Genomic DNA, 19,416 nt, shown 5'->3' on the forward strand with positions numbered 1-19,416 from the left:
GATGGAGAAAATGGTTTAACCAACTGCCTACTGGGCACTTTCTCCCCCTCCCCGCCCAGGCCAATTTTTCAGCTTTCAGCACTGTAAAACTTTGAATGACAATTTCGCTGTCATGCAACACTGTACTCAAATTACATTTTTATCATTTTTTAAAGATGGATAGAGCTTTCATTTGGTGGCATTTAATAGCCACTGGATTTTTTGCTGACCAAAACAAGAAAAGACAGAAAATTGTGGAAAAAAAGTTCCTGTTATAAAATTCTGTAAAATCAGTAAATTTTTCTCCTTCATCAATGTGCGCTGATGAGGGTGCACTGATAGGCAGCACTGGTGGGTACTGTTGGGGCCCCGATTATCAGTGTAGATGTCCCCTGTGTGGATCAGCTCTCAAGCACGGTCAGCGTGAAGAGAGAATTGTTGATAACCAGCAAATCCTGTTTACGCTGATTGGACACAGCTGGTCACATGGTAAATAGCTGCTGTGATTGGCTCTTTACCCCTATCTATGCGTCCAAAAGGACACAGCTGATCATAGATGACTGCTGAAGCATGCCGCAAGCGGCATGCAGGAAGCGCGATCACGGCAGGACAACACCCTCCCAGCAATGTGCGACCATGCTGTAGCTGTTATTCAGCTATAGTACGGTCAAGAAGAGGTTAAACGTAGGCTCTCTGTGTGCTTAGGGGTCCAGATTTATGGTCTTTGCACTGGTCTTAGATACAAATGATTCCTGAATGGTCACCTTGCCATATAATAAGCGTGCAATATTGCTTTTGCCAAGCTTAGTTTACAGAATAGCCAGTTCAATTATGTGGTGATTTTAAGAGGCAATTTTAGAGTCTTTAACAATAGTTGCCTTGGAAGCTTGCAACCCCTTCCTGGGCCTGCTGACCAGGAGAAAGTTGTGGTGGTCCCCAGGGGTTCTGCTGCAAATAAACATTGTGGTAGATGTATACCGCCCAATGTTTTTTTTTTAGTTTTTTTACTTAATGGAAGAGTATTGATCACTCCTATCTGAACACCCTCTTTCCTTTTTCCGTTTTAGATACAGTAAGGGAGGGTTATAAGCACGGTTTAATTTTGTTTTATGCCACTCCCCCATCCCATTGGGGAGATTTACTTTCACTTCCTGTCCCAGGGCCAAAACATGAATTAGGAGGAAATCTGTGCAAATTAGGATAATCTGTTGGTTCCCCCAGGTCACCAGAACTAGCGTCCATATTAGATGATTTTTCCTCTAATACTTTTCTGGGGTCAACCCAAATTTGAAAGTCGCGTGATTTTTTTTTACACGATTTCAGGGGGAATGCCTGTGTAAACTTGAGGTCTATGGACCTCAACTCGCACCAAAGTCAGACCAAAGTAATACAGGGACTACTTTGAAGTCGGTGCGACTTGAAGTTGCACAGAAATGAATGGTGCTCATTGGAAATCATGAGGTGTGACTTGTCGTAAGACTTTGCAGTCCCAAGTTGCAGGACAAGTCGCACAAGTGTGAAAGCGGCAATAAAAACTGACAGGTGTTCTAACCCCTCTACACTATCTAAAACTAAAAAGCTTTGCCACCCACCCAAGACCAAGCCGTCAACTGAAAGAATTCTGGACAGGAATAACAGGCTGGACCCCGAAGCAACAGATCCGGTGTGTTTGACAGTTGATGCAAGGGAAGAACAAACTTTTTTATACAGATGTATAGCCATAAAAATTAAAAAAAAAAAATTATAACATAAAAAGTATAAAAAAAAATAAAACACATGAATCGAATCCCACCATAAAATGAACAGAAGCTTTTTTAAGAATGTATTTAATAACCTTCTCACAATGAGATATGTACATAATATTACAGGTAGAATACAGGGGATACAAATTATTTAATTCTGGCTAAAGCTGCTGCTCGTCTTTCTGTGTTCTGGAAGAGAGCTCTGATCAGACTCTTTACTTCATTGGTGGAGAACTCTGTAGCAAGGGGTCCTTTACCATCTGCCCACCTGAAGATTGGGAAAGAAAAGCACAAAGTGAGTTCAAGCTATCCAGCAGAGCAAAGCATTATTGGCAAAAAACTGCAGATATACAATTAATAAGCAGTGCAGAAAGCAAAATGTGTTTTTCTACTTCTGTCTGCATGCGCAGCCCAACTCCAAAACCATTTTCAGATAGCATGGAGAAAGGTTACAGCCTTGTCAGGTTTACTTTGATGTCCTGTTTTAGTGAGGAGATTCTCCTTCACTTTCTATCCTTGTGACTACACAACAACTGAGTATTATTGCACTTAATGGGGACACAGGCAGCAATAAAAAAAAAAAAAAAAAAAAAAAACACACTCTTCCAGAGAGTTCAAAGACCACAATAAAAAACCTGATGCAGCATCTCTTTCCCAATCTATGCAAAACTACAGAAAGGTTGTGTTTGCACCGATTCCTACCAGCTCTTTAACCACTTAAGGACCGCCGTATTGCCAATGTACGTCATTACAATAGCACAGGCAGGACCCCCTCCCGCTGGATACGACGGTCCGGTTCGCTCCAGGAGCGTTCCGTGATGAGGGGATGGCCGTTGGTTTTCGGCCAGCCCCTCTGGATCGCTCCTGGCCAATTAGAAGCTTCCTCCCACTGTGTATTGTTTACACAGGAAGGAGGAAGTGATGTCATTCTCCTCGGGGCGGTCTTTTTGACCGGACTACGAGGAGAAGACTAAAAGTAAGTGTGCACCAACACTACACTGACATGTAGGTACACACAGGCACACAAACCCCCCCCCCCCGATCCCCCCTCCCCAGTCACAGTGTCACTGATTGCATTGATCATTTCTTTATTGATCAATGCATTCAGTGTCAGTTGTGACAGTAAAAACTGTCAGGACAGTTAGTGTTAGGTCCAGGGTAGCCCCCTATCACCCCCCAATAAAGATTTAACCCCCTGATTGCCCCTAGAGTTAACCCTTTCACCCCCTTTTGCCAGTGTCACTAAGCGATCGTTTTTCTGATCGCTGCATCAGTGTCGCTAGGTAGCTAGTTTTTTTTTTAGGTTCACCGCCAGGTTTTTATAGCGCTAGGTACCCCGATATACTACCCAATAATGGTTTTAACCCCCTGATTGCCGCTAGTTAACCCTTTCACCCCCTTTTGCCAGTGTCACTAAGCGATCATTTTTCTGATCGCTGCATCAGTGTCGCTAGGTAGCTAGTTTTTTTTTTAAGTTCACCGCCAGGTTTTTATACCGCTAGGTACCCCAATATACTACCCAATAATGGTTTTAACCCCCTGATTGCCCCTAGTTAACCCTTTCACCAGCGATCACAGTATAAGTGTCACTGGTGACGCTGGTTAGCCAGTTAGTTATTTAGGTTCCCCGTCAGGTTTTTATATAGCGCCAGGGACCCCCATATACTACCTAATAAAAATTTGAACCCCCTGATTGCCCCTAGTTAACCCTTTCACCACTGATCACCGTATAAGTGTTACGGGTGACTCTGGTTAGTTTGTTTTTTATAGCATCAGGGCACCCACCATTTATTACCCAATAAAGGTTTAACCCCCTCATCACCTGGCGGGTGATATCAATTAGGTTTTAGGGTCAGGGTCTGCGTCGCCCCAGGCAGCGCTAGGTTAGTGCCAGTACCGCTAACACCCACGAGCAAAGCATACACCTCCCGTAGTGGTATAGTATCTGAACAGATCAATATCTGATCAGATCTATACTAGCGTCCCCAGCAGTTCAGGGTTCCAAAAAAACGCATTGTTAGCAGGAATAGCCCAGATACCTGCTAGCACCTGCGCTTTGCCCCTCTGCCCAGCCCACCCAAGTGCAGTATCGATCGATCACTGTCACTTACAAAACACTAAACACATAACTGCAGCGATCGCAGAGTCAGGCCTGATCCCTGCCATCGCTAACAGGTTTTTTGGTAGCATTTTATATTTAAATCCGGAAGGCGGTGCTTGGTTTTCGAGGGGGCCCGTACGTGGCTAGGCTCCCAAAAAGTCCCCCACATGTGGTATCCCCGTACTCGGGAGAAGCAGCAGAATTTATTTTGGGGTGTAATTTGACTTATGCCCATAGCATGTGTGAGCAATATATCATTTAGTGACAACTTTGTGCAAAAAAAAAAAAAAAGTTTGTAATATTCCCGCAACTTGTGGCAAAATATAAAATATTCCATGGACTCAACATGCCTCTCAGTAAATAGCTTGGGGTGTCTACTTTCCAAAATGGGGTCATTTTGGGGGGTTTTGTGCTATTTTGGCATTTTATGGCCTTCGAAACTGTGATAGGTAGTGAGGAGTAAAATCAAAAATTTACACCCTTAGAAATCCTGAAGGTGGTGATTGGTTTTCGGGGTGCCGTGCGCGACTAGACTCCCAAAAAGTCCCACACATGTGGTATCCCCATACTCGGGAGAAGTAGCGGAATATATTTTGGGGTGCAATTTCACATATGCCCATGGCATGTGTGAGCAATATATCATTTAGTGACAACTTTTTGTAAATTTTTTATTTTTTTTTTGTCATTATTCAATCCCTTAGGACAAAAAAAATTTATATTCAATGGGCTCAACATACCCATCAGCAATTTCCTTGGGGTGTCTACTTTCCAAAATGGGGTCATTTGGGGGGGGGGGGGGGGGTTGTACTGCCCTGCCATTTTAGCACCTCAAGAAATGAGATAGGCAGTCATAAATTAAAAGCTGTGTAAATTCCAGAAAATGTACTCTAGTTTGTAGACGCTATAACTTTTGCGCAAGCCAATAAATATACGCTTATTGACATTTTTTTTACTAAAGACATGTGGCTGAATAAATTTTGCCCTCAATGTATGACTAAAATTTAGTTTATTCGATTTTTCTTATAACAAAAAGAAGAAAATATCTTTTTTTTTCAAAATTTTCGCTCTTTTTCCATTTATATCGCAAAAAATAAAAATCGCAGAGGCAATCAAATACCATCAAAAGAAAGCTCTATTTGTGGGAAGAAAAGGACACAAATTTCGTTTGGGTGCAATATTGCATGACCGCGCAATTACCAGTTAAAGCAGCGCAGTGCGAAATTGGAAAAAGACCTCTGGTCCTTAAGGTGTTTATTGGTCCGGGGCTGAAGTGGTTAAGAGGTTTCAGATGCCAGAGGCGGGGAAGTGTGTCTATGATCATGTGATCACAGTGATTGGCTGTCACGTGATTGGAAAGCTTTCCATTAGCCGCTTGTAACTGTGGCAGGAGCTCGCTCTCAGCACATCCGTGTTGGCCAATTGGTGCGAAAATATGCAGCCTCTCTGCGCCAAGGTCCACCTGCCAACAGCCAGCATATCTGTGTACTGTCAGCACCCAGGGATTAAAGGTGCAACAAGGTACAGCTTATTTCTTGATGTGCTTTGCTTTACAGGGCAGATGGTCTGAGAAAAATATTGAACTTGCCATTGCTAAGGTACTTTTCAAAATGCTAGTTGATTGGCGCTCCTGGCTTCAATACTTTGAGTTACTAACCAAAAACATGGATGCTGCATTGGAGTCAGAGTGAAGCAAAAAAGTACTAAGCCACAGGATTTACACTTTTAACCACTTTGCGAAAAAATCGCTGTCCCGGTACTTTGACGCTAAATACCGGGGTTATGACAGCAGTTAGCTGCCCCGGTATTTTCGGGAACGGCGTGTGTTTCTTTTTAAGACAAAAGTGGTCTTTGCAGCCGATTCGCCGCGAGATAACTTTTATCAATGCGGGAGAGATCCCCCCCTCCCGCCGCGCTCCAATCGTCTCTGCCGCTTACCGGAGCTGTCGGTAGCAGCAGAGATGATCTTGTCTGTTCCCCTCACTGCCTGGATGCCGAATGAGGGGAAGATGGCCTCCACTCGGCTCCATAGCATTGGAGGGCGGAAGCGATGTCAAACGTCACTTTCGCTCAATGATCTTAAAAAGGAGAATTTTTTTTTGTCAAAATTACTTTTTTTGTTTTATTGCATTTTAGTGTAAATATGAGATGTGAGGTCTTTTTGATCCCAGATATCATATTTAAGAGGTCCTGTCATGGCTTTTTTCTATTACAAGGGATGTTTACATTCCTTGCAATAGGAATAAAAGTGACCCAAAATTATTATTATTATTTTTTTTTTTTTAAAGACAGTGTCAAAATAAAAAGTAAAATAAATAAGAAAAAAAAAAAACTATTTAAAAATCGCCCCATCCCGACAAGCTCACGCTCAGAAGTGAAGGCATACACGAGTAGCGCTGGCACATGAAAACAGTATTCACACAGGTGAGGTATTGCTGCAATTGTTAGAGCGAAAGCAATAATTATAACCCTTGACCTCCTCTGACTAACGGGTAACCTGTAGAAATTTTTAAACTTTGACTATGGAGATCTTTAAGGGTAAAAGTTTGTTGCCATTCATCGAACGGGCACAATTTTGAAGCCTGACATTTAGGGTATCAATTTACTTAGCGTAACATTATCTTTCACAATATAAAAGAAAAAAAATGGGCTAACTTTATGGTTGTCTTATTTTTTTTTTAATTAAAAAAAAATTATTTTTTCCCCCAAAAAGTTATGCTTGTAAGACCGTTGCGCAAATACGGTGTAACAAAGTATTGCAGCGACTGCCATTTTACGCTCTACGGTGCTAGAAAAAAAAATATATATTATATATATATATATATATATATATATATATATTAATATAACTTGTAAAGACAGAGTCTAAAAAAATAGGTCCTTAAAGAGGAAGTAAACCCTAATTGGTTTACTTCCTCTTTGATTCCCTGCAAAGGTAAAGCATAATGGACTACTATGTGTCACTTACCTGACACAGGAGCCAGCGAAGTCACCTCTGTCCCCTGTAGTTCCGAGGGTCCATCTTCTTGGTGGGTCCCGCTGCTCCGGCGCTGTGATTCTCCGGAGCAGCGATGACGTCACTCCCGCACATGCGCACGGAAGCCGACACTCACGGCATATCGCCGCGATCTGCGGTTTACCCAGTGCGCCTGCGCGCCGCTGTCTACGGCGCATGTGCCGTAGACAGCGGTGGCTGCCTTCAGGTAAATATCTCCTAAACCGTATAGGTTTAGGAGATATTTCTTGGACCTACAGGTAAGCCTTAATCTAGGCTTACCTGTATTGTTAAAGTGGTTTGTAAGGGTTTACAACCACTTTAAGTGGTTAATTTATATATTTGAAAGAAGGTTCATCAATGGAAGTGTGCATGTTTCTGCTGTTGGGATGGCGAGGAGGGAGCAAAACAATAGTTTTAAAGGATACACTTTAAAACCTATTCAGCTTGGCTAAACTAAATACATTTTTTTTCCTACACTTTCTAAATAGTATCTGTCCCCTGAATGTACGGCTCAGTAGAATTACATATAGTGCCTACCAATGAACATATAAAAAAAAGGAGAGGTTTTGACTGAGGGGTACACTCCGGACCTCAACGCCTCTAATAGGTAGTTAAACACATCCAGGCCACCTTACCTCCAACCCCCCCCTTATTTTACCACCTATTTCTTCCCCTCCCCCACACCAAATTCCAGATGAGTATTACACCACACTGTAAATGCCCTCTCCCAATAACAACCACCCGGAGAAAGCTTGGCCCAAACTGGATTTAACTTCCGGACACGCGGGTATCAGAGAGTAAATAATAAAACAGACAGGGAATTTGAATGGCTATATTTGGCTGTCAATTCTCCCACCCCTCTCACAGCTAGAGCCCATTGGGGATGAGAGGGAAGGGAGGTTGGATACCCGTCACCTACCAAACAACCCGAACAGACCCGGAACCAAAAAAATAGTACTGCACCTGCATAACCAGCCACACACCACTGTGCGCTAGCGATAGATTCTCAGCCGTAAATGTTGTCGGAGCCAATGTAAAAGTTCACATGTTTACAGTTATGTTGTTCTTGATACTACGCTGTATTGCAATTGTAATACACATAAACAGTGAAATGTGATAATCTGTACACTGTTAAGAGGTAAACGTAAAAGAAAATGTATTATGACAACATCTCTATGTATTGAAATTACCTAATAAAGATAAGTAAAAAAAAAAAAAAAAAAAAAAAATGATGTTAAAAAAAAAAAAAAAAGCAAAAAAGGAGAGGTTTGAAGCAGCAATAGATTAAATAGTGATTGTCTAAGCTCAACTATATATATATATATATTTTTTTTCAAAAAGGAAACCTGCCACCTACCGATCAATGATCTCCTGCAGATTTGCTTGCAGGATGATCATAAGCTCTTTGAATTTCATCCACTTCTGTACATAGACCGGTACTTCCTCCTGGAACTTCTTGTTCTTGCCTTCTTCCAGAAGCGGTGTAAACACAAGGGGTCCCTCCTCCACCATGGTCCGGCACAGAGCATACAGTCGCTCTCCATCTTCAGTGGAGATGTCCTATCACAGCAGAAAATTACACCAAAATCAAAAGTGAAAAAATAAAATAAAAAATAGCCAGGAAAATGAAATCTAAAAACGTAGACAAATATGTTTGCACTGACAACCCCCACCCCCCCCCCCCCCCCGAATAAACACAGGTCTCAAATAAGTTCATAGAAGGTGAGAGGGCAATACTACTACTGGTACATTTTGTTACCCTAATGCAGGGAATGCATTAGAGCAGAACTTCAGTCATATTTTCATCTATTAAATCTTCTGCCCTTGTTTTCTACCGGTAAATACCTTCTACAGCCCACTTCCTGTTTCTTATCTGGAAAGAAGCCTAGGCTTATGACATTATGCACAGCGCTCTCTCTCACTCCCCTGAGAGTTTGCCAGAAGGGAAGTGTGGATGAGTCATAAGAGGGTCAATGAGAGCTGCAGAGCTGGATGTGTGTCTGTGTAAATCCAGGAAGTGATCAGGCAGCAGCTTCAGCTGCCCACAGTTAAAATGGTTGCAGCCACTCAGTGGAGGGAACTTTCTGAACATTGCTGGATAGAGACGGACCTCCGGTAAGTATTAGGGGGGCTGCTGCACACAGAAGGCTGTTTATCTTAATACAGAATGCATTAAGATGAAAAAAAAACTTCTGCCTTTACAACCACTTTAATGCATTCTCTGCATTAAAGGGGTAGTAAAGTCCAGTTTTAAAGTCATACCTACCGGTAAGCCTATTATAAGCCTTACCTGCAGGTACAGTAAATATCTCCCAAACCTGCACCATTTAGGACATGTTCACTTTAGTTGCAGTCGGTGAAATCACCACCGCATGCGCACTGCGCTCCCAATGGATGGCATGCTGTCCATTTGAGAGTGCTGTGCTGCGGCCATGGCTCCTATGCACATGTGTGAGAGAGTGGTGTCACCGTGGCTCAGCCATTCAAACGGCTGAAGCCTGCAAACCCGGAAGGAAGACAGCATGAAGATGGAAGCAGTGACAGCGTGCCGTTGGAGGGCCTTCGTTTTAAGTCTTGCATAATGTGCTACTGTGAGATACTAGCACATTATGACATTATCTTGCAGGGACCAGATTATTATTTTTTTTGTCTGTCAGAACTTTACTACAACTGTATGATAAAAAAAATAAATCAACTCGGTGTCCCGCATTACCTCAACCACCCCCCACCATTAATACTTAACTGAGCCTGATCTCGACCCAGCACTGTACACGAGAGCAGCCACTCTCTCCTCCCTCTCTCCCTTCTTACAGGGCAGATCGATAGCAGTGGGAGCCATTGGCTCTTGCTGCCGTCAATCAAATCCTATGACAAATGATCTATCTGTGTCTATGGTGTTTGGATCCATGAGCAACTCCCTTAGCAAGCAGCTTGCTGGTGGGGGTACTTGGAAGGCAGGAGGAGCAAGGAGTGCCAGCGGGGGGGGACTCCAGAAGAGGAGGATTGGACAAAATCATTGCAGAGCAGGCAAGTATGATATGTTTTTTTTTTTTTTTAAATGAAAGGTTTAGAAATTCTTTAAAATTTGTCATTTTGCTAACTAACTTTCCCTCACAGTATAGTACAAGGTATGCTACTGAGTGCTATAAATAATATACAGGCATCAGAAAGAGACCATCATGTACAGCATGGAAAGAAAGGTGAATGTTTCTAGCCTGCTCAGGTTTCATGAACGTCTCCCACTATTTTCATGTACAGCGTCACTCACTTATGACAGCTTTCACAAGAATGAGCAATGCAATAACATTCCAGTAATGAGAATTGGAAACTCGCTTCCGATGACCCAGTACTTGGAAATAATTATAATGGCATATGCATGGGCAGGCCGTCATTTTCTATCCAAGCTCAAACCTCAGGATTATATGGAGTGAGAACTGTGCGTGGAAACCATCCGGAAAAAAGCAAGGATTATGAATTGAAAATCGACTGATTCATAATGTTTCAGTTGGGTATTTATAGTTGGGTAATAAGCATTTTCTCCTCCTATCTTGATCCCATTGTGTTCAAAAATATATACAGTCTCTCACAAAAGTAAGTACACTCCTCACATTTTTGTAAATATTAGTGTACAGCTTGTATAACAGTGTCAATTTGCTGTTCCCTCAAAATAACTCAACATACAGCCGTTAATGACTTAACCGGGTGGCACAGTGGTGTAGTGGTTAGCACTTTCGCCAAGCAGTAAAAAGGGTCGCTGGTTCAAATCCCAACCACAACACTACCTGCATGGAGTTTTTATGTTCTCCCTGTGCCTGCGTGGGTTTCCTCCCACATTCCAAAGACATGCTGGTAGGTTAATTGGATCCTGTCTAAATTGTCCCTAGTATGTATGAATGTGAGTTAGGGACCTTAGATTGTAAGCTCCTTGAGGGTAGGGACTGATGTGAATGTACAATGTATAGCACTGCATAAATTGATGGCGCTATATAAGTAACTGAAATAAATAAGTTAAAATGTCCAAATTGCACCCAATTAGCCATTTTCCCTCGCCGGTGTCATGTGACTTGTTAGTGTTACAAGGTCTTAGGTGTGAATGGGGAGCAGGCGTGTCAAATTTGGTGTCAACTCTCTCACTCTCTCATACTGGTCACTGGAAGTTCAACATGGCACCTCATGGCAAAGAATTCTCGGAGGATCTGAAAAAAAGAATTGTTGCTCTACATAAAGAGGACACTGAAACTGATCTGCAGAACGGTGGCCAAGACCATACGATTGTTTAACAGGACAGGTTCCACTCAAAACAGGCCTCGCCATGGTCAACCAAAGAAGTTGAGTGCACATGTTCAGCTTCATATCCAGAGGTTGTCTTTGGGAAACGGACATATGAGTGCTGCCAGCATTGCTACAGAGTTTGAAGGGGTGGGGGGGTGGGTGGTCAAACATACGTATGAGTGCATCAAATTGGTCTGCATGGCTTTAGTCCCAGAAGGAAGCCTCTTCTAAAGATGATGCACAAGAAAGCATGAAAACAGTTTGCTGAAGACATGTAGACTAAGCACATGGATTACTGGAACCATGTCCTGTGGTCTGATGAGACCAAGATAAACTTATTTGGTTCAGATGGTGTCAAGCGTGTGTGGCTGCAAAACAAGGGAGGAGTACAAAGACAAGTGTGTCTTGCCTACAGTCAAGCATGGTGGTGGGAGTGTCATGGTCTGGGGCTGCACGAGTGCTGCCGGCACTGGAGAGCTACAGATCATTGAGGGAACCATGAATGCCAACATGTACTGTGACATACTGAAGCAGAGCATGATCCCCTCTCTTCGGAGACTGGGCCGCAGGGCAATATTCCAACACAACGACCCCAAACACACCTCCAAGACGACCACCGTCTTGCTAAAGAAGCTGAGGGTAAAGGTGATGGACAGGCCAATCATGTCTCCAGACCTAAACCCTATTGAGCATCTGTGGGGCATTCTCATATGAAAGGTGCAGGTCTCCAACAGCCACCAGCTCTGTGATGTCATCATGGAGGAGGGGAAAATGACTCCAGTGGCAACCTGTGAAGCTCTGGTGACCTCCATGCCCAAGAGAGTTGAAGGCAGTGCTGGAAAATAATGGTGGCCATACAAAATATTGACACTTTGGGCCCAATTTGGACATTTTTTTACTTAGGGGTGTATTGACATTTGTTGCCAGCGGTTTAGACATTAGTGGCTGTGTGTTGAATTATTTTGAGGGGGCAGCAATTTTTTACTGTTATACAAGCTGTACACTCACTACTTTACATTGGAGAAAAGTGTCATTTCTTCAGTGTTGTCACATGAAAAGATATAATAAAATATTTACAAAAATGTGGAGGGATGTTGTGAGATACTGTATACTGTAGAGCGACTGCAATGGGCAACCATCTTCCCAAGATCTACCAAATAATAAAACATGGTGGCCACCCATAGATGTATCATTAAAACCATGTACACTGACCCCCAACCAACTAGACTGCAAAGTCAGCTGTCTATAGAAAATTGCACTGTATTTGAAAATGAACTGGCATGCTATACAGCCCAACTCTTCCTTGCAGTGGGGCTGCTCTTGCACTACAAGGGTTAAATATTCATTTATGTCTAGGGGACAGGAAAAGCAGTTTTACTTCAAGGATCCTTCACTCCCCCAGCAGACGGCGCTGTTCCCGGTGTCCTCAGGTCCAATACAGGACTATGGGCTCTGCATCATCTCAATGAAGTCAGACAGCATCAAACCACAAAAGCACAGGGGAGAAGAGGCGGCGGGGACAAGAGGCGGCGGGGACAAGAGGCGGCGGGGACAAGAGGCGGCGGGGACAAGAGGCGGCGGGGACAAGAGGCGGCGGGGACAAGAGGCGGCGGGGACAAGAGGCGGCGGGGACAAGAGGCGGCGGGGACAAGAGGCGGCGGGGACAAGAGGCGGCGGGGACAAGAGGCGGCGGGGACAAGAGGCGGCGGGGACAAGAGGCGGCGGGGACAAGAGGCGGCGGGGACAAGAGGCGGCGGGGACAAGAGGCGGCGGGGACCAGTCTTGCAGCACGGAGAAGCTTGCGGGAGTGAAGGATTGGGAAAATAATGCTTTTCTTGTTCCCTAGACCAGCGATGGCAAACCTTGGCACTCCAGATGTTTTGGAACTACATTTCCCGTGATGCTCAACTACACTGCAGAGTGCATGAGCATCATGGGAAATGTAGTTCCAAAACATCTGGGGTGCCAAGGTTTGCCATCACTAACCTAGACCTAAATACGCATTTCACCCTTGCAGTGGGGATTTCAACATACCACGTAGCTCAACTTAAAGCAGAATGTCACCCAAAGGGGGAAGTTCTGATTTTCTGCCTGCTACCTCCCTGCTCGATCACCTTTTGGAATCACATGACGGCTGACTGCTCAGTTCTCGGTCTTTAAGCAGACAGATGTAACGGTTAGCCACCACTCTCTGCTCTGCCCTCCAGCGCTCACTTGAGTGCCGGGCTGTACAGGGGGCTGTAGTAGATGTCTCTGGCTTTCAGCAGCAAGCAGAGAGGCTGAGACAGCTGTCAGTCAGGTGTCTGGGTGTATCCTGACCATCAAGTCGGTATCCTTCCAGAGCCTGGTACCAGCTCTGTGACATTAGTCAACAGTGGGCTTTAGCTGTATCGGGGGTCACAGAAGTGCAGAGATAAGTGCATTCTTGTGAACCAGAAGAGATGCATGGCCAAAAAAAAGCTTTGGCCATACTTCTCTTTTAACCAAAATTTCTTAGCAAATAATTTGGTATTTGTCTCATACTGCACCTTCATCACAATAAATCCTACCCAGTTTAACAATTAAACCCCCTCAGTAGAATCAGCAACGATGTGTGCTTACACAGAGATCAGCACACCACAATGCTCAGATTGCATTTTCCATGAACTCTTGTCACACATTTCTTTCATGGATAACAAGGGAGTAAAAAAAAAAAAAAAAGACTGTTTTATTAGTGACTTGTTCTGCAATACAAACAGCAGCCAAGTCTCTCCTGCACAAGACAGTGAGCAATCTCAATAGTGGCACACAGTAGATGTGCAAATATTGGTTGAGACAGAACAGCGGTGAATTGCAGTGCAGAGAAAGACTGAAAAAGTGCATGATGGGAAGTGCGTTTTCTAAGCCTATGACTCGCCTCAGTAAGTGGTTGGAAACACGGCATGGGGAAGTATGTGGCTGAAGCTGGGGTCTGTTTGTTAACATTTTTCGATAATGGGTTTGAGAACAGATTAGAAAAAAAAAAAAAAAAGGTAATGACATGGAAGAGAAAAGTTGTGAAGGGAAGCGCTAGCACACGCAAGCTGGCTTACAAGAAACAGCACCCGTTCTTAAGGCCAACACCGGAACATATCTGCCTTCAGTACTACTGATACCTTCAAGTGGAACTTTAGGGCTTGTTCACACCATACACGCATGAAAACTGATGGGAAAACCGCACAGATTTCATTTGCAGAGACACCAGTTTCACATCAGTTTACATGCGAGTCATTTATGTGTCCTATTCACACCAGTGTTGATGTCATGTCAGGTTTTTTCCCTATCCAGAAAACTGCATACACGTTGCAGATCCTGCGCAGAAAAAAAAATTGTGTTGTGGTGTGAACAGTGCACATAGAGAACAAAATAGTTTTTTTGTGTGCACTTGCAGAACACTTTCAGAAAAACGTATGTCTCTGCACCGTGTGAAGGAGGCCTTACCCATAACAAGTTGATAAAAATAATGTTCTTTAGCAAGGAACGCACATTCCACTTTAATAATTATGCTACCAAAATGAGTGTGTGTGCTGTAAATTGCCACCAGCATGGTTACCGTTTCTGCTTGCTGGAGGCTGCCATTTGCTGAAGCCCAGAGCCCCTGAGCAATAGAAAAGGTTTAGGCTGACAGCAGATCGACAGTGCATTAGACGAAAAACAAGCTCCAGACTGCCGCACTCTTCTGAAAACTACTTTCTTTTATTGGAAAATCACATCACAGCTCAACAAACACAGCGAACAAGGAAAAATTGCTGCCTTTTCCTTGTTCGCTGTGTTTTTGAGCTGTGATGTGATTTTCCAATAAAAGAAAGTGGGTTTTCTGAAGAGTGCGGCAGTCCAGAGCTTGTTTTTCGTCTGTTGCTAGTGGTAATAGCCAGTACCTGTGGCTTCCCAGCAGAAGAGACAGTTTACAGCCTACATGTGGGCTCCTGGAGCGGCGAGATCCCTCTTCCTTCATGAAACGGTGCATTACTGGATTTTAAACAGAATAGGCACTTATTTTAAATATTTTACATAGCTATACCTGCAAAAGAGGTCAGCATGAAGTGATCTAGCAGGCCTTTAATTTTCTGACTAAAGTTCCACTTTAATGTGGAACTAAACCTATTTAACCGTTTCCCAAAACATTTTCATTCAAGGCACGCCATGAACAACAACTATCATATTTGCTTTTGCTCTCAACCGAACTGTATAAAGCGGCCGGTGTTATAACTGATCGCATGCGCAGTCCCATGGCACCTGCAGATCATAGGCTAAGATGGCAGCTTCTTTGGCTGTAAAGTATAGGAGGGTTTAGTTTTGCTTTAAGCATTTTTCAGGCTAGGAACACATTTTCATTTTTGGGTAGGCAAAAGTGGGCTGAAACACTGGCCAATACTTTTCTCTCTCAGAAATTCAATTGGCGAGATTTTTCCAAAAGCAGTTTGTTCCTTCATTATTATATAGGCTTAATATAGCGCCAAAAGTTTCTATATAGTCAAATCAAAGATGTCCTTACCTTAAAGCTGAACCCCCTCCCCCCATTAGCTTGCTTACTATAAGAGAGCCCACAGGTAAAGAGTGACACCATCATATCTCTTAGTAAAGGACACATTAACTGTGCGAGACTTCTGATGGTATCATCTTAATATTCAACCTGGAGATCGGCTTTAAGCACATTAGTGGATGGATGAAGGAAGAATAGGGATGAGTATAAGAAAAAAAAGGAATGCAAATTCGTGCAAAAAAAAAATAAAATAAATGTTTTATTAAATTTGTACCTTACCTGCAAAGCAGTGATTTTGCTGATCATTTCGGTGATGGCAGTGTTAAGTAAGGTGCCCATAGCTTTGCAGTATAAACCCACAGGAAGAACATCCTGCCACACCTTTCCCAAACGACTGAGCTGATGGATAACCTGTGAAATATGGAACCAACAGACACATTACTAAACTTTGTGCAAGCACACCTCTTAGGGCTGTCACCACTGGATAGACATGAAAACTGTCCCAAAAAAATATTACAGTGTGAGGAACTAGACTGCATAAAAATGCCTCACCGACTGCAAGAGAAGGGGGCAAATGGGTTCAACTGGCCACATGTGTAAAGATTTGGTTGTACAATCTAAGTTTAGACATTACTTTAAACCTTTCATTACAATCTGATAATAAAATCAATGTTCCTTTACAGCCACACATTTAAATCTAAAAAGTACAATTCCTCTTTAGATTAACATAACAACTGTAAAGTGCCTGGGAATACCCGATTGCATGTATTTTGAACTGATTGTTTCTAAAGGCCTTAAGGCAAATATGTGCCTAGCTTAAAATATCAAAAACAAAAAGCCCCGAGCAAAGAAAAGTTCATTCTTGCCTGCGATCGGTCTCCCACTTGAGAAATATACAAGCTAGAACAATCTTTAACACCGGACACATTTTTCTGTGTTTGGGATTCTTATTTATTGCTGCAGTCAGTGGAGCGATCTGCTCACCGCTGTGCTCCGTAGTGAGGTAGTGGAAGAAACCACAAAGTGTCTCTTAAAAGAAAAGTAAAGTAAAGGATTCTTTATTTATTTTTTAAGAATCATACTTACCTCGGACTGATGCTGCATCTGTCTCCTGACGCCTCGACACTGAGAACCGTTCGATCAAACATCGCCAAGCACTTGGTTTTCAGCGCTGCTTAAGCAGAGAGCTGCTGACTGTCAGTCACAACTCTCTGCTCTGACCCCTCCTCACCTCACTGGAGCGCTGAGCTGTGGAGGGATGGGAGCGCCCAGCTCAGTTATTCAGCGGCTCGCCGAGAGCCTGAGCCGGGTGTCAGTCCAGACACCTGGTGGATCCAAACTTTGTCACGATAATGCGATGCCTGGACTGACATCCGTGACGTCAGCAGAGCTTTGGCTGGACTTCTCCTTTAAATAAGGTACATTGCTGCAGGACACACCACCTCTAAGCCCTTGTACACACGGTCGGACATTCTGCCAACCAAATCCGTTGGATTTTGTCAGACGGATTGTGTCCGAAACTGTTGCATACACACGGTCGGACCAAGTTGTCGGAAAATCCGATCATTCAGAACGTGATGACGTTATTTCGTTACGATCGGATATTCTGACGGAATCAGTCCGATGCATACCACACACAGTCGGAATATCCGACGACACGGTCCGATAGGACACATTCCGATGGATTCTCCGACCGTGTGTACAAGGGCTAAGCCCTTGTACACACGGTCGGAGATTTCGACAACCAAATCCGTTGGATTCTGTAAGTCGGATTTTGTCCGAAACTGTTGCATACACACGGTCGGACGAAGTTGTCAGAAAATCCGATCGTTCAGAACGTGATGACGTTATTTAGTTACGACGGGACTACGTTCAGGCTAGTAGCCAACAGCTTTGGTGTAGGAATTTGATCTGAGCGTGCGTGGCACTTTGTCCGATCGGAATTCTCTACACATGATCGGAGTATGTCCAATCGGACCAGTTTGTCAGAAAATATTTCCAGCAAGTTGGAAAATTTGGTCCGACGGATATTCCGACGGAAAGTCCGATGCATACCACACACAGTCGGATTATCCGACAAAACGGTCCGATAGGACACATTCCAACGGATTCTCCGACCGTGTGTACAAGGGCTTACAGTATGTAGTTGATGCTACTACAGTATAGTTCAGTGCAAACAGCATCTGCATCAGTTAGTAAGGGATATAGTTTGTTTGGACCAGTAAACCTGGATCTCTACTTTAAAAACAGTGTATCAGGTTATTTTTTTCAACCACAATTCTTAAAGGAAACCTTATGCTATGACAGAGAAGTCCATTCTCACCTGTCGTATTGCCTTATGGGCTGCAGTATAATTGTCTTCATCCTCCATATTGCTGAAAGATCTAGCATTTGATAAGCGGTCGAGCAGCTCATCTTTCTGGGTACGCATCTGTGCCAGAAAAGTCTCCGTGCCTTTGTAGGAATAAAAAGAGATCATTAACCACATGTACAAACTACAGACTATTCCTTTATACCATGGGTGCTCAACCTGTGGCCCTCCAGCTGTTGCAGAACTACAAGTCCCATGAGGCATTGCAAGTGGCTGACAGTTATAAGCATGAATCCCAAAAGGCAAAGGCATGATGGGACTTGTAGTTCCGCAACAGCTGGAGGGCCACAGGTCAAGTGCCCATGCTTTATACTTTGTAATCTAAACTAAATAAAAATGTACAGGTTACTTATTAGTAACGCCCACCTAGTCGTCTGTAGCCAGGTACCATGTCAACAAATGTAGCCGCTCCATCGCTGAGAGGAGAAGGAAGATGATAGCGGAACTGGTGGCCGAGCGTTAGTAGGTGATGCGCTATGTACATGCAGTTGTTGTGGTGAATGGCAGACAGCTGAGGAAGTTTCTGTAGGTTCTGTCTGTAAATTAAGAACATTCAGAATGTGATTGTGTGCAGTATTTCTTTATCTTGCTACTACTGCAAACAAAATATAATCTGAACTAAGCCTGGCCCTTCAACGCTCCATTTACAGATACCTGCTCAAAATGTACACATTAAAAAACAGAATTAAGCTAAAAATTTTATATTTAGTGTTCACCTTTACAGAAAAAAAAAAAAGTAAAAAAAAAAGGTGAACACCTCCATCCTCAACCACTGTCCTCATCTCTGGTGGTGGGGGGGGGCTAAGCCATCAGCACCACCCACCACCCAGCTATTGCGGCGTATTGCTGGTGGTTTTAACCCTCTCTCGGCCGCTAGCGGGGGTAAAAGCGCCCTGCTAGCGTCTGAAATGCGCCGCAAATCTGGCGGTAAAACGCCGCTAAAAATTGCTGTGTTTTACCGCCGACGGTATGGGCTGTGTGGTGTGAAAAGGGTCTAAAAGTTTACATATAGCTTTTTTCACAGTTTTGGTTAGCATAGCGAAAGGTTAAAACCCATCAATTTATTTTCTTCTGCTGTGTCCCATTAGGAAAGATTTCTCTTCACTCACTAGGCTGGAGACAAGAGGAAGTGAGAGAAACTCCCCTTTAATTCAGTTGTTGCCTGATGAGGTATCCCCAATGGAAGATTTAAGCCCCGCACACACGAGCGGACTTATGTCTGACAGACTTCTGAAGGAGTTCTGCCGGAGTTCCGACAGAGTTCTGACGGACTTTTCGAATGAGCGGACTTGGCCACACACAATCACACCAAACTCCGACGGATTCGAACGTGATGACGTACGACTGGACTCGAATAAGGAAGTTCATAGCCAGTAGCCAATAGCTGCCCTAGCGTCGGTTTTAGTCCGTCAGACTAGCATACACACGAGCGAATTTTTCGGTAGGAACTGGGTC

General features: G+C 43.7%; 1 protein-coding gene across 1 annotated transcript in view; it reads right to left on the bottom strand.

Annotated features, from left to right (window-relative positions):
• Positions 1-1,794: 1,794 nt before the first annotated feature.
• Positions 1,795-19,416, bottom strand: part of ZW10 (zw10 kinetochore protein) — an 82,587-nt gene continuing 64,965 nt past the window's right edge. The window contains exons 12-16 of the mRNA XM_077458136.1: positions 18,328-18,497; positions 17,914-18,044; positions 15,870-16,001; positions 8,175-8,377; positions 1,795-1,989 (exon numbers count right to left, since the gene is read on the bottom strand). Of these exons, the coding sequence (XP_077314262.1) occupies positions 1,869-1,989; positions 8,175-8,377; positions 15,870-16,001; positions 17,914-18,044; positions 18,328-18,497 (757 nt within the window). The 3' untranslated portion in view covers positions 1,795-1,868. The remainder of the gene's footprint in view (positions 1,990-8,174; positions 8,378-15,869; positions 16,002-17,913; positions 18,045-18,327; positions 18,498-19,416) is intronic.

The sequence above is a fragment of the Lithobates pipiens genome, unplaced genomic scaffold, assembly GCF_037356315.1.
Source record: "Lithobates pipiens isolate NorthernLeopardFrog02 unplaced genomic scaffold, aLitPip1_a1.2 Scaffold_27, whole genome shotgun sequence".
Taxonomy (NCBI): domain Eukaryota; kingdom Metazoa; phylum Chordata; class Amphibia; order Anura; family Ranidae; genus Lithobates; species Lithobates pipiens.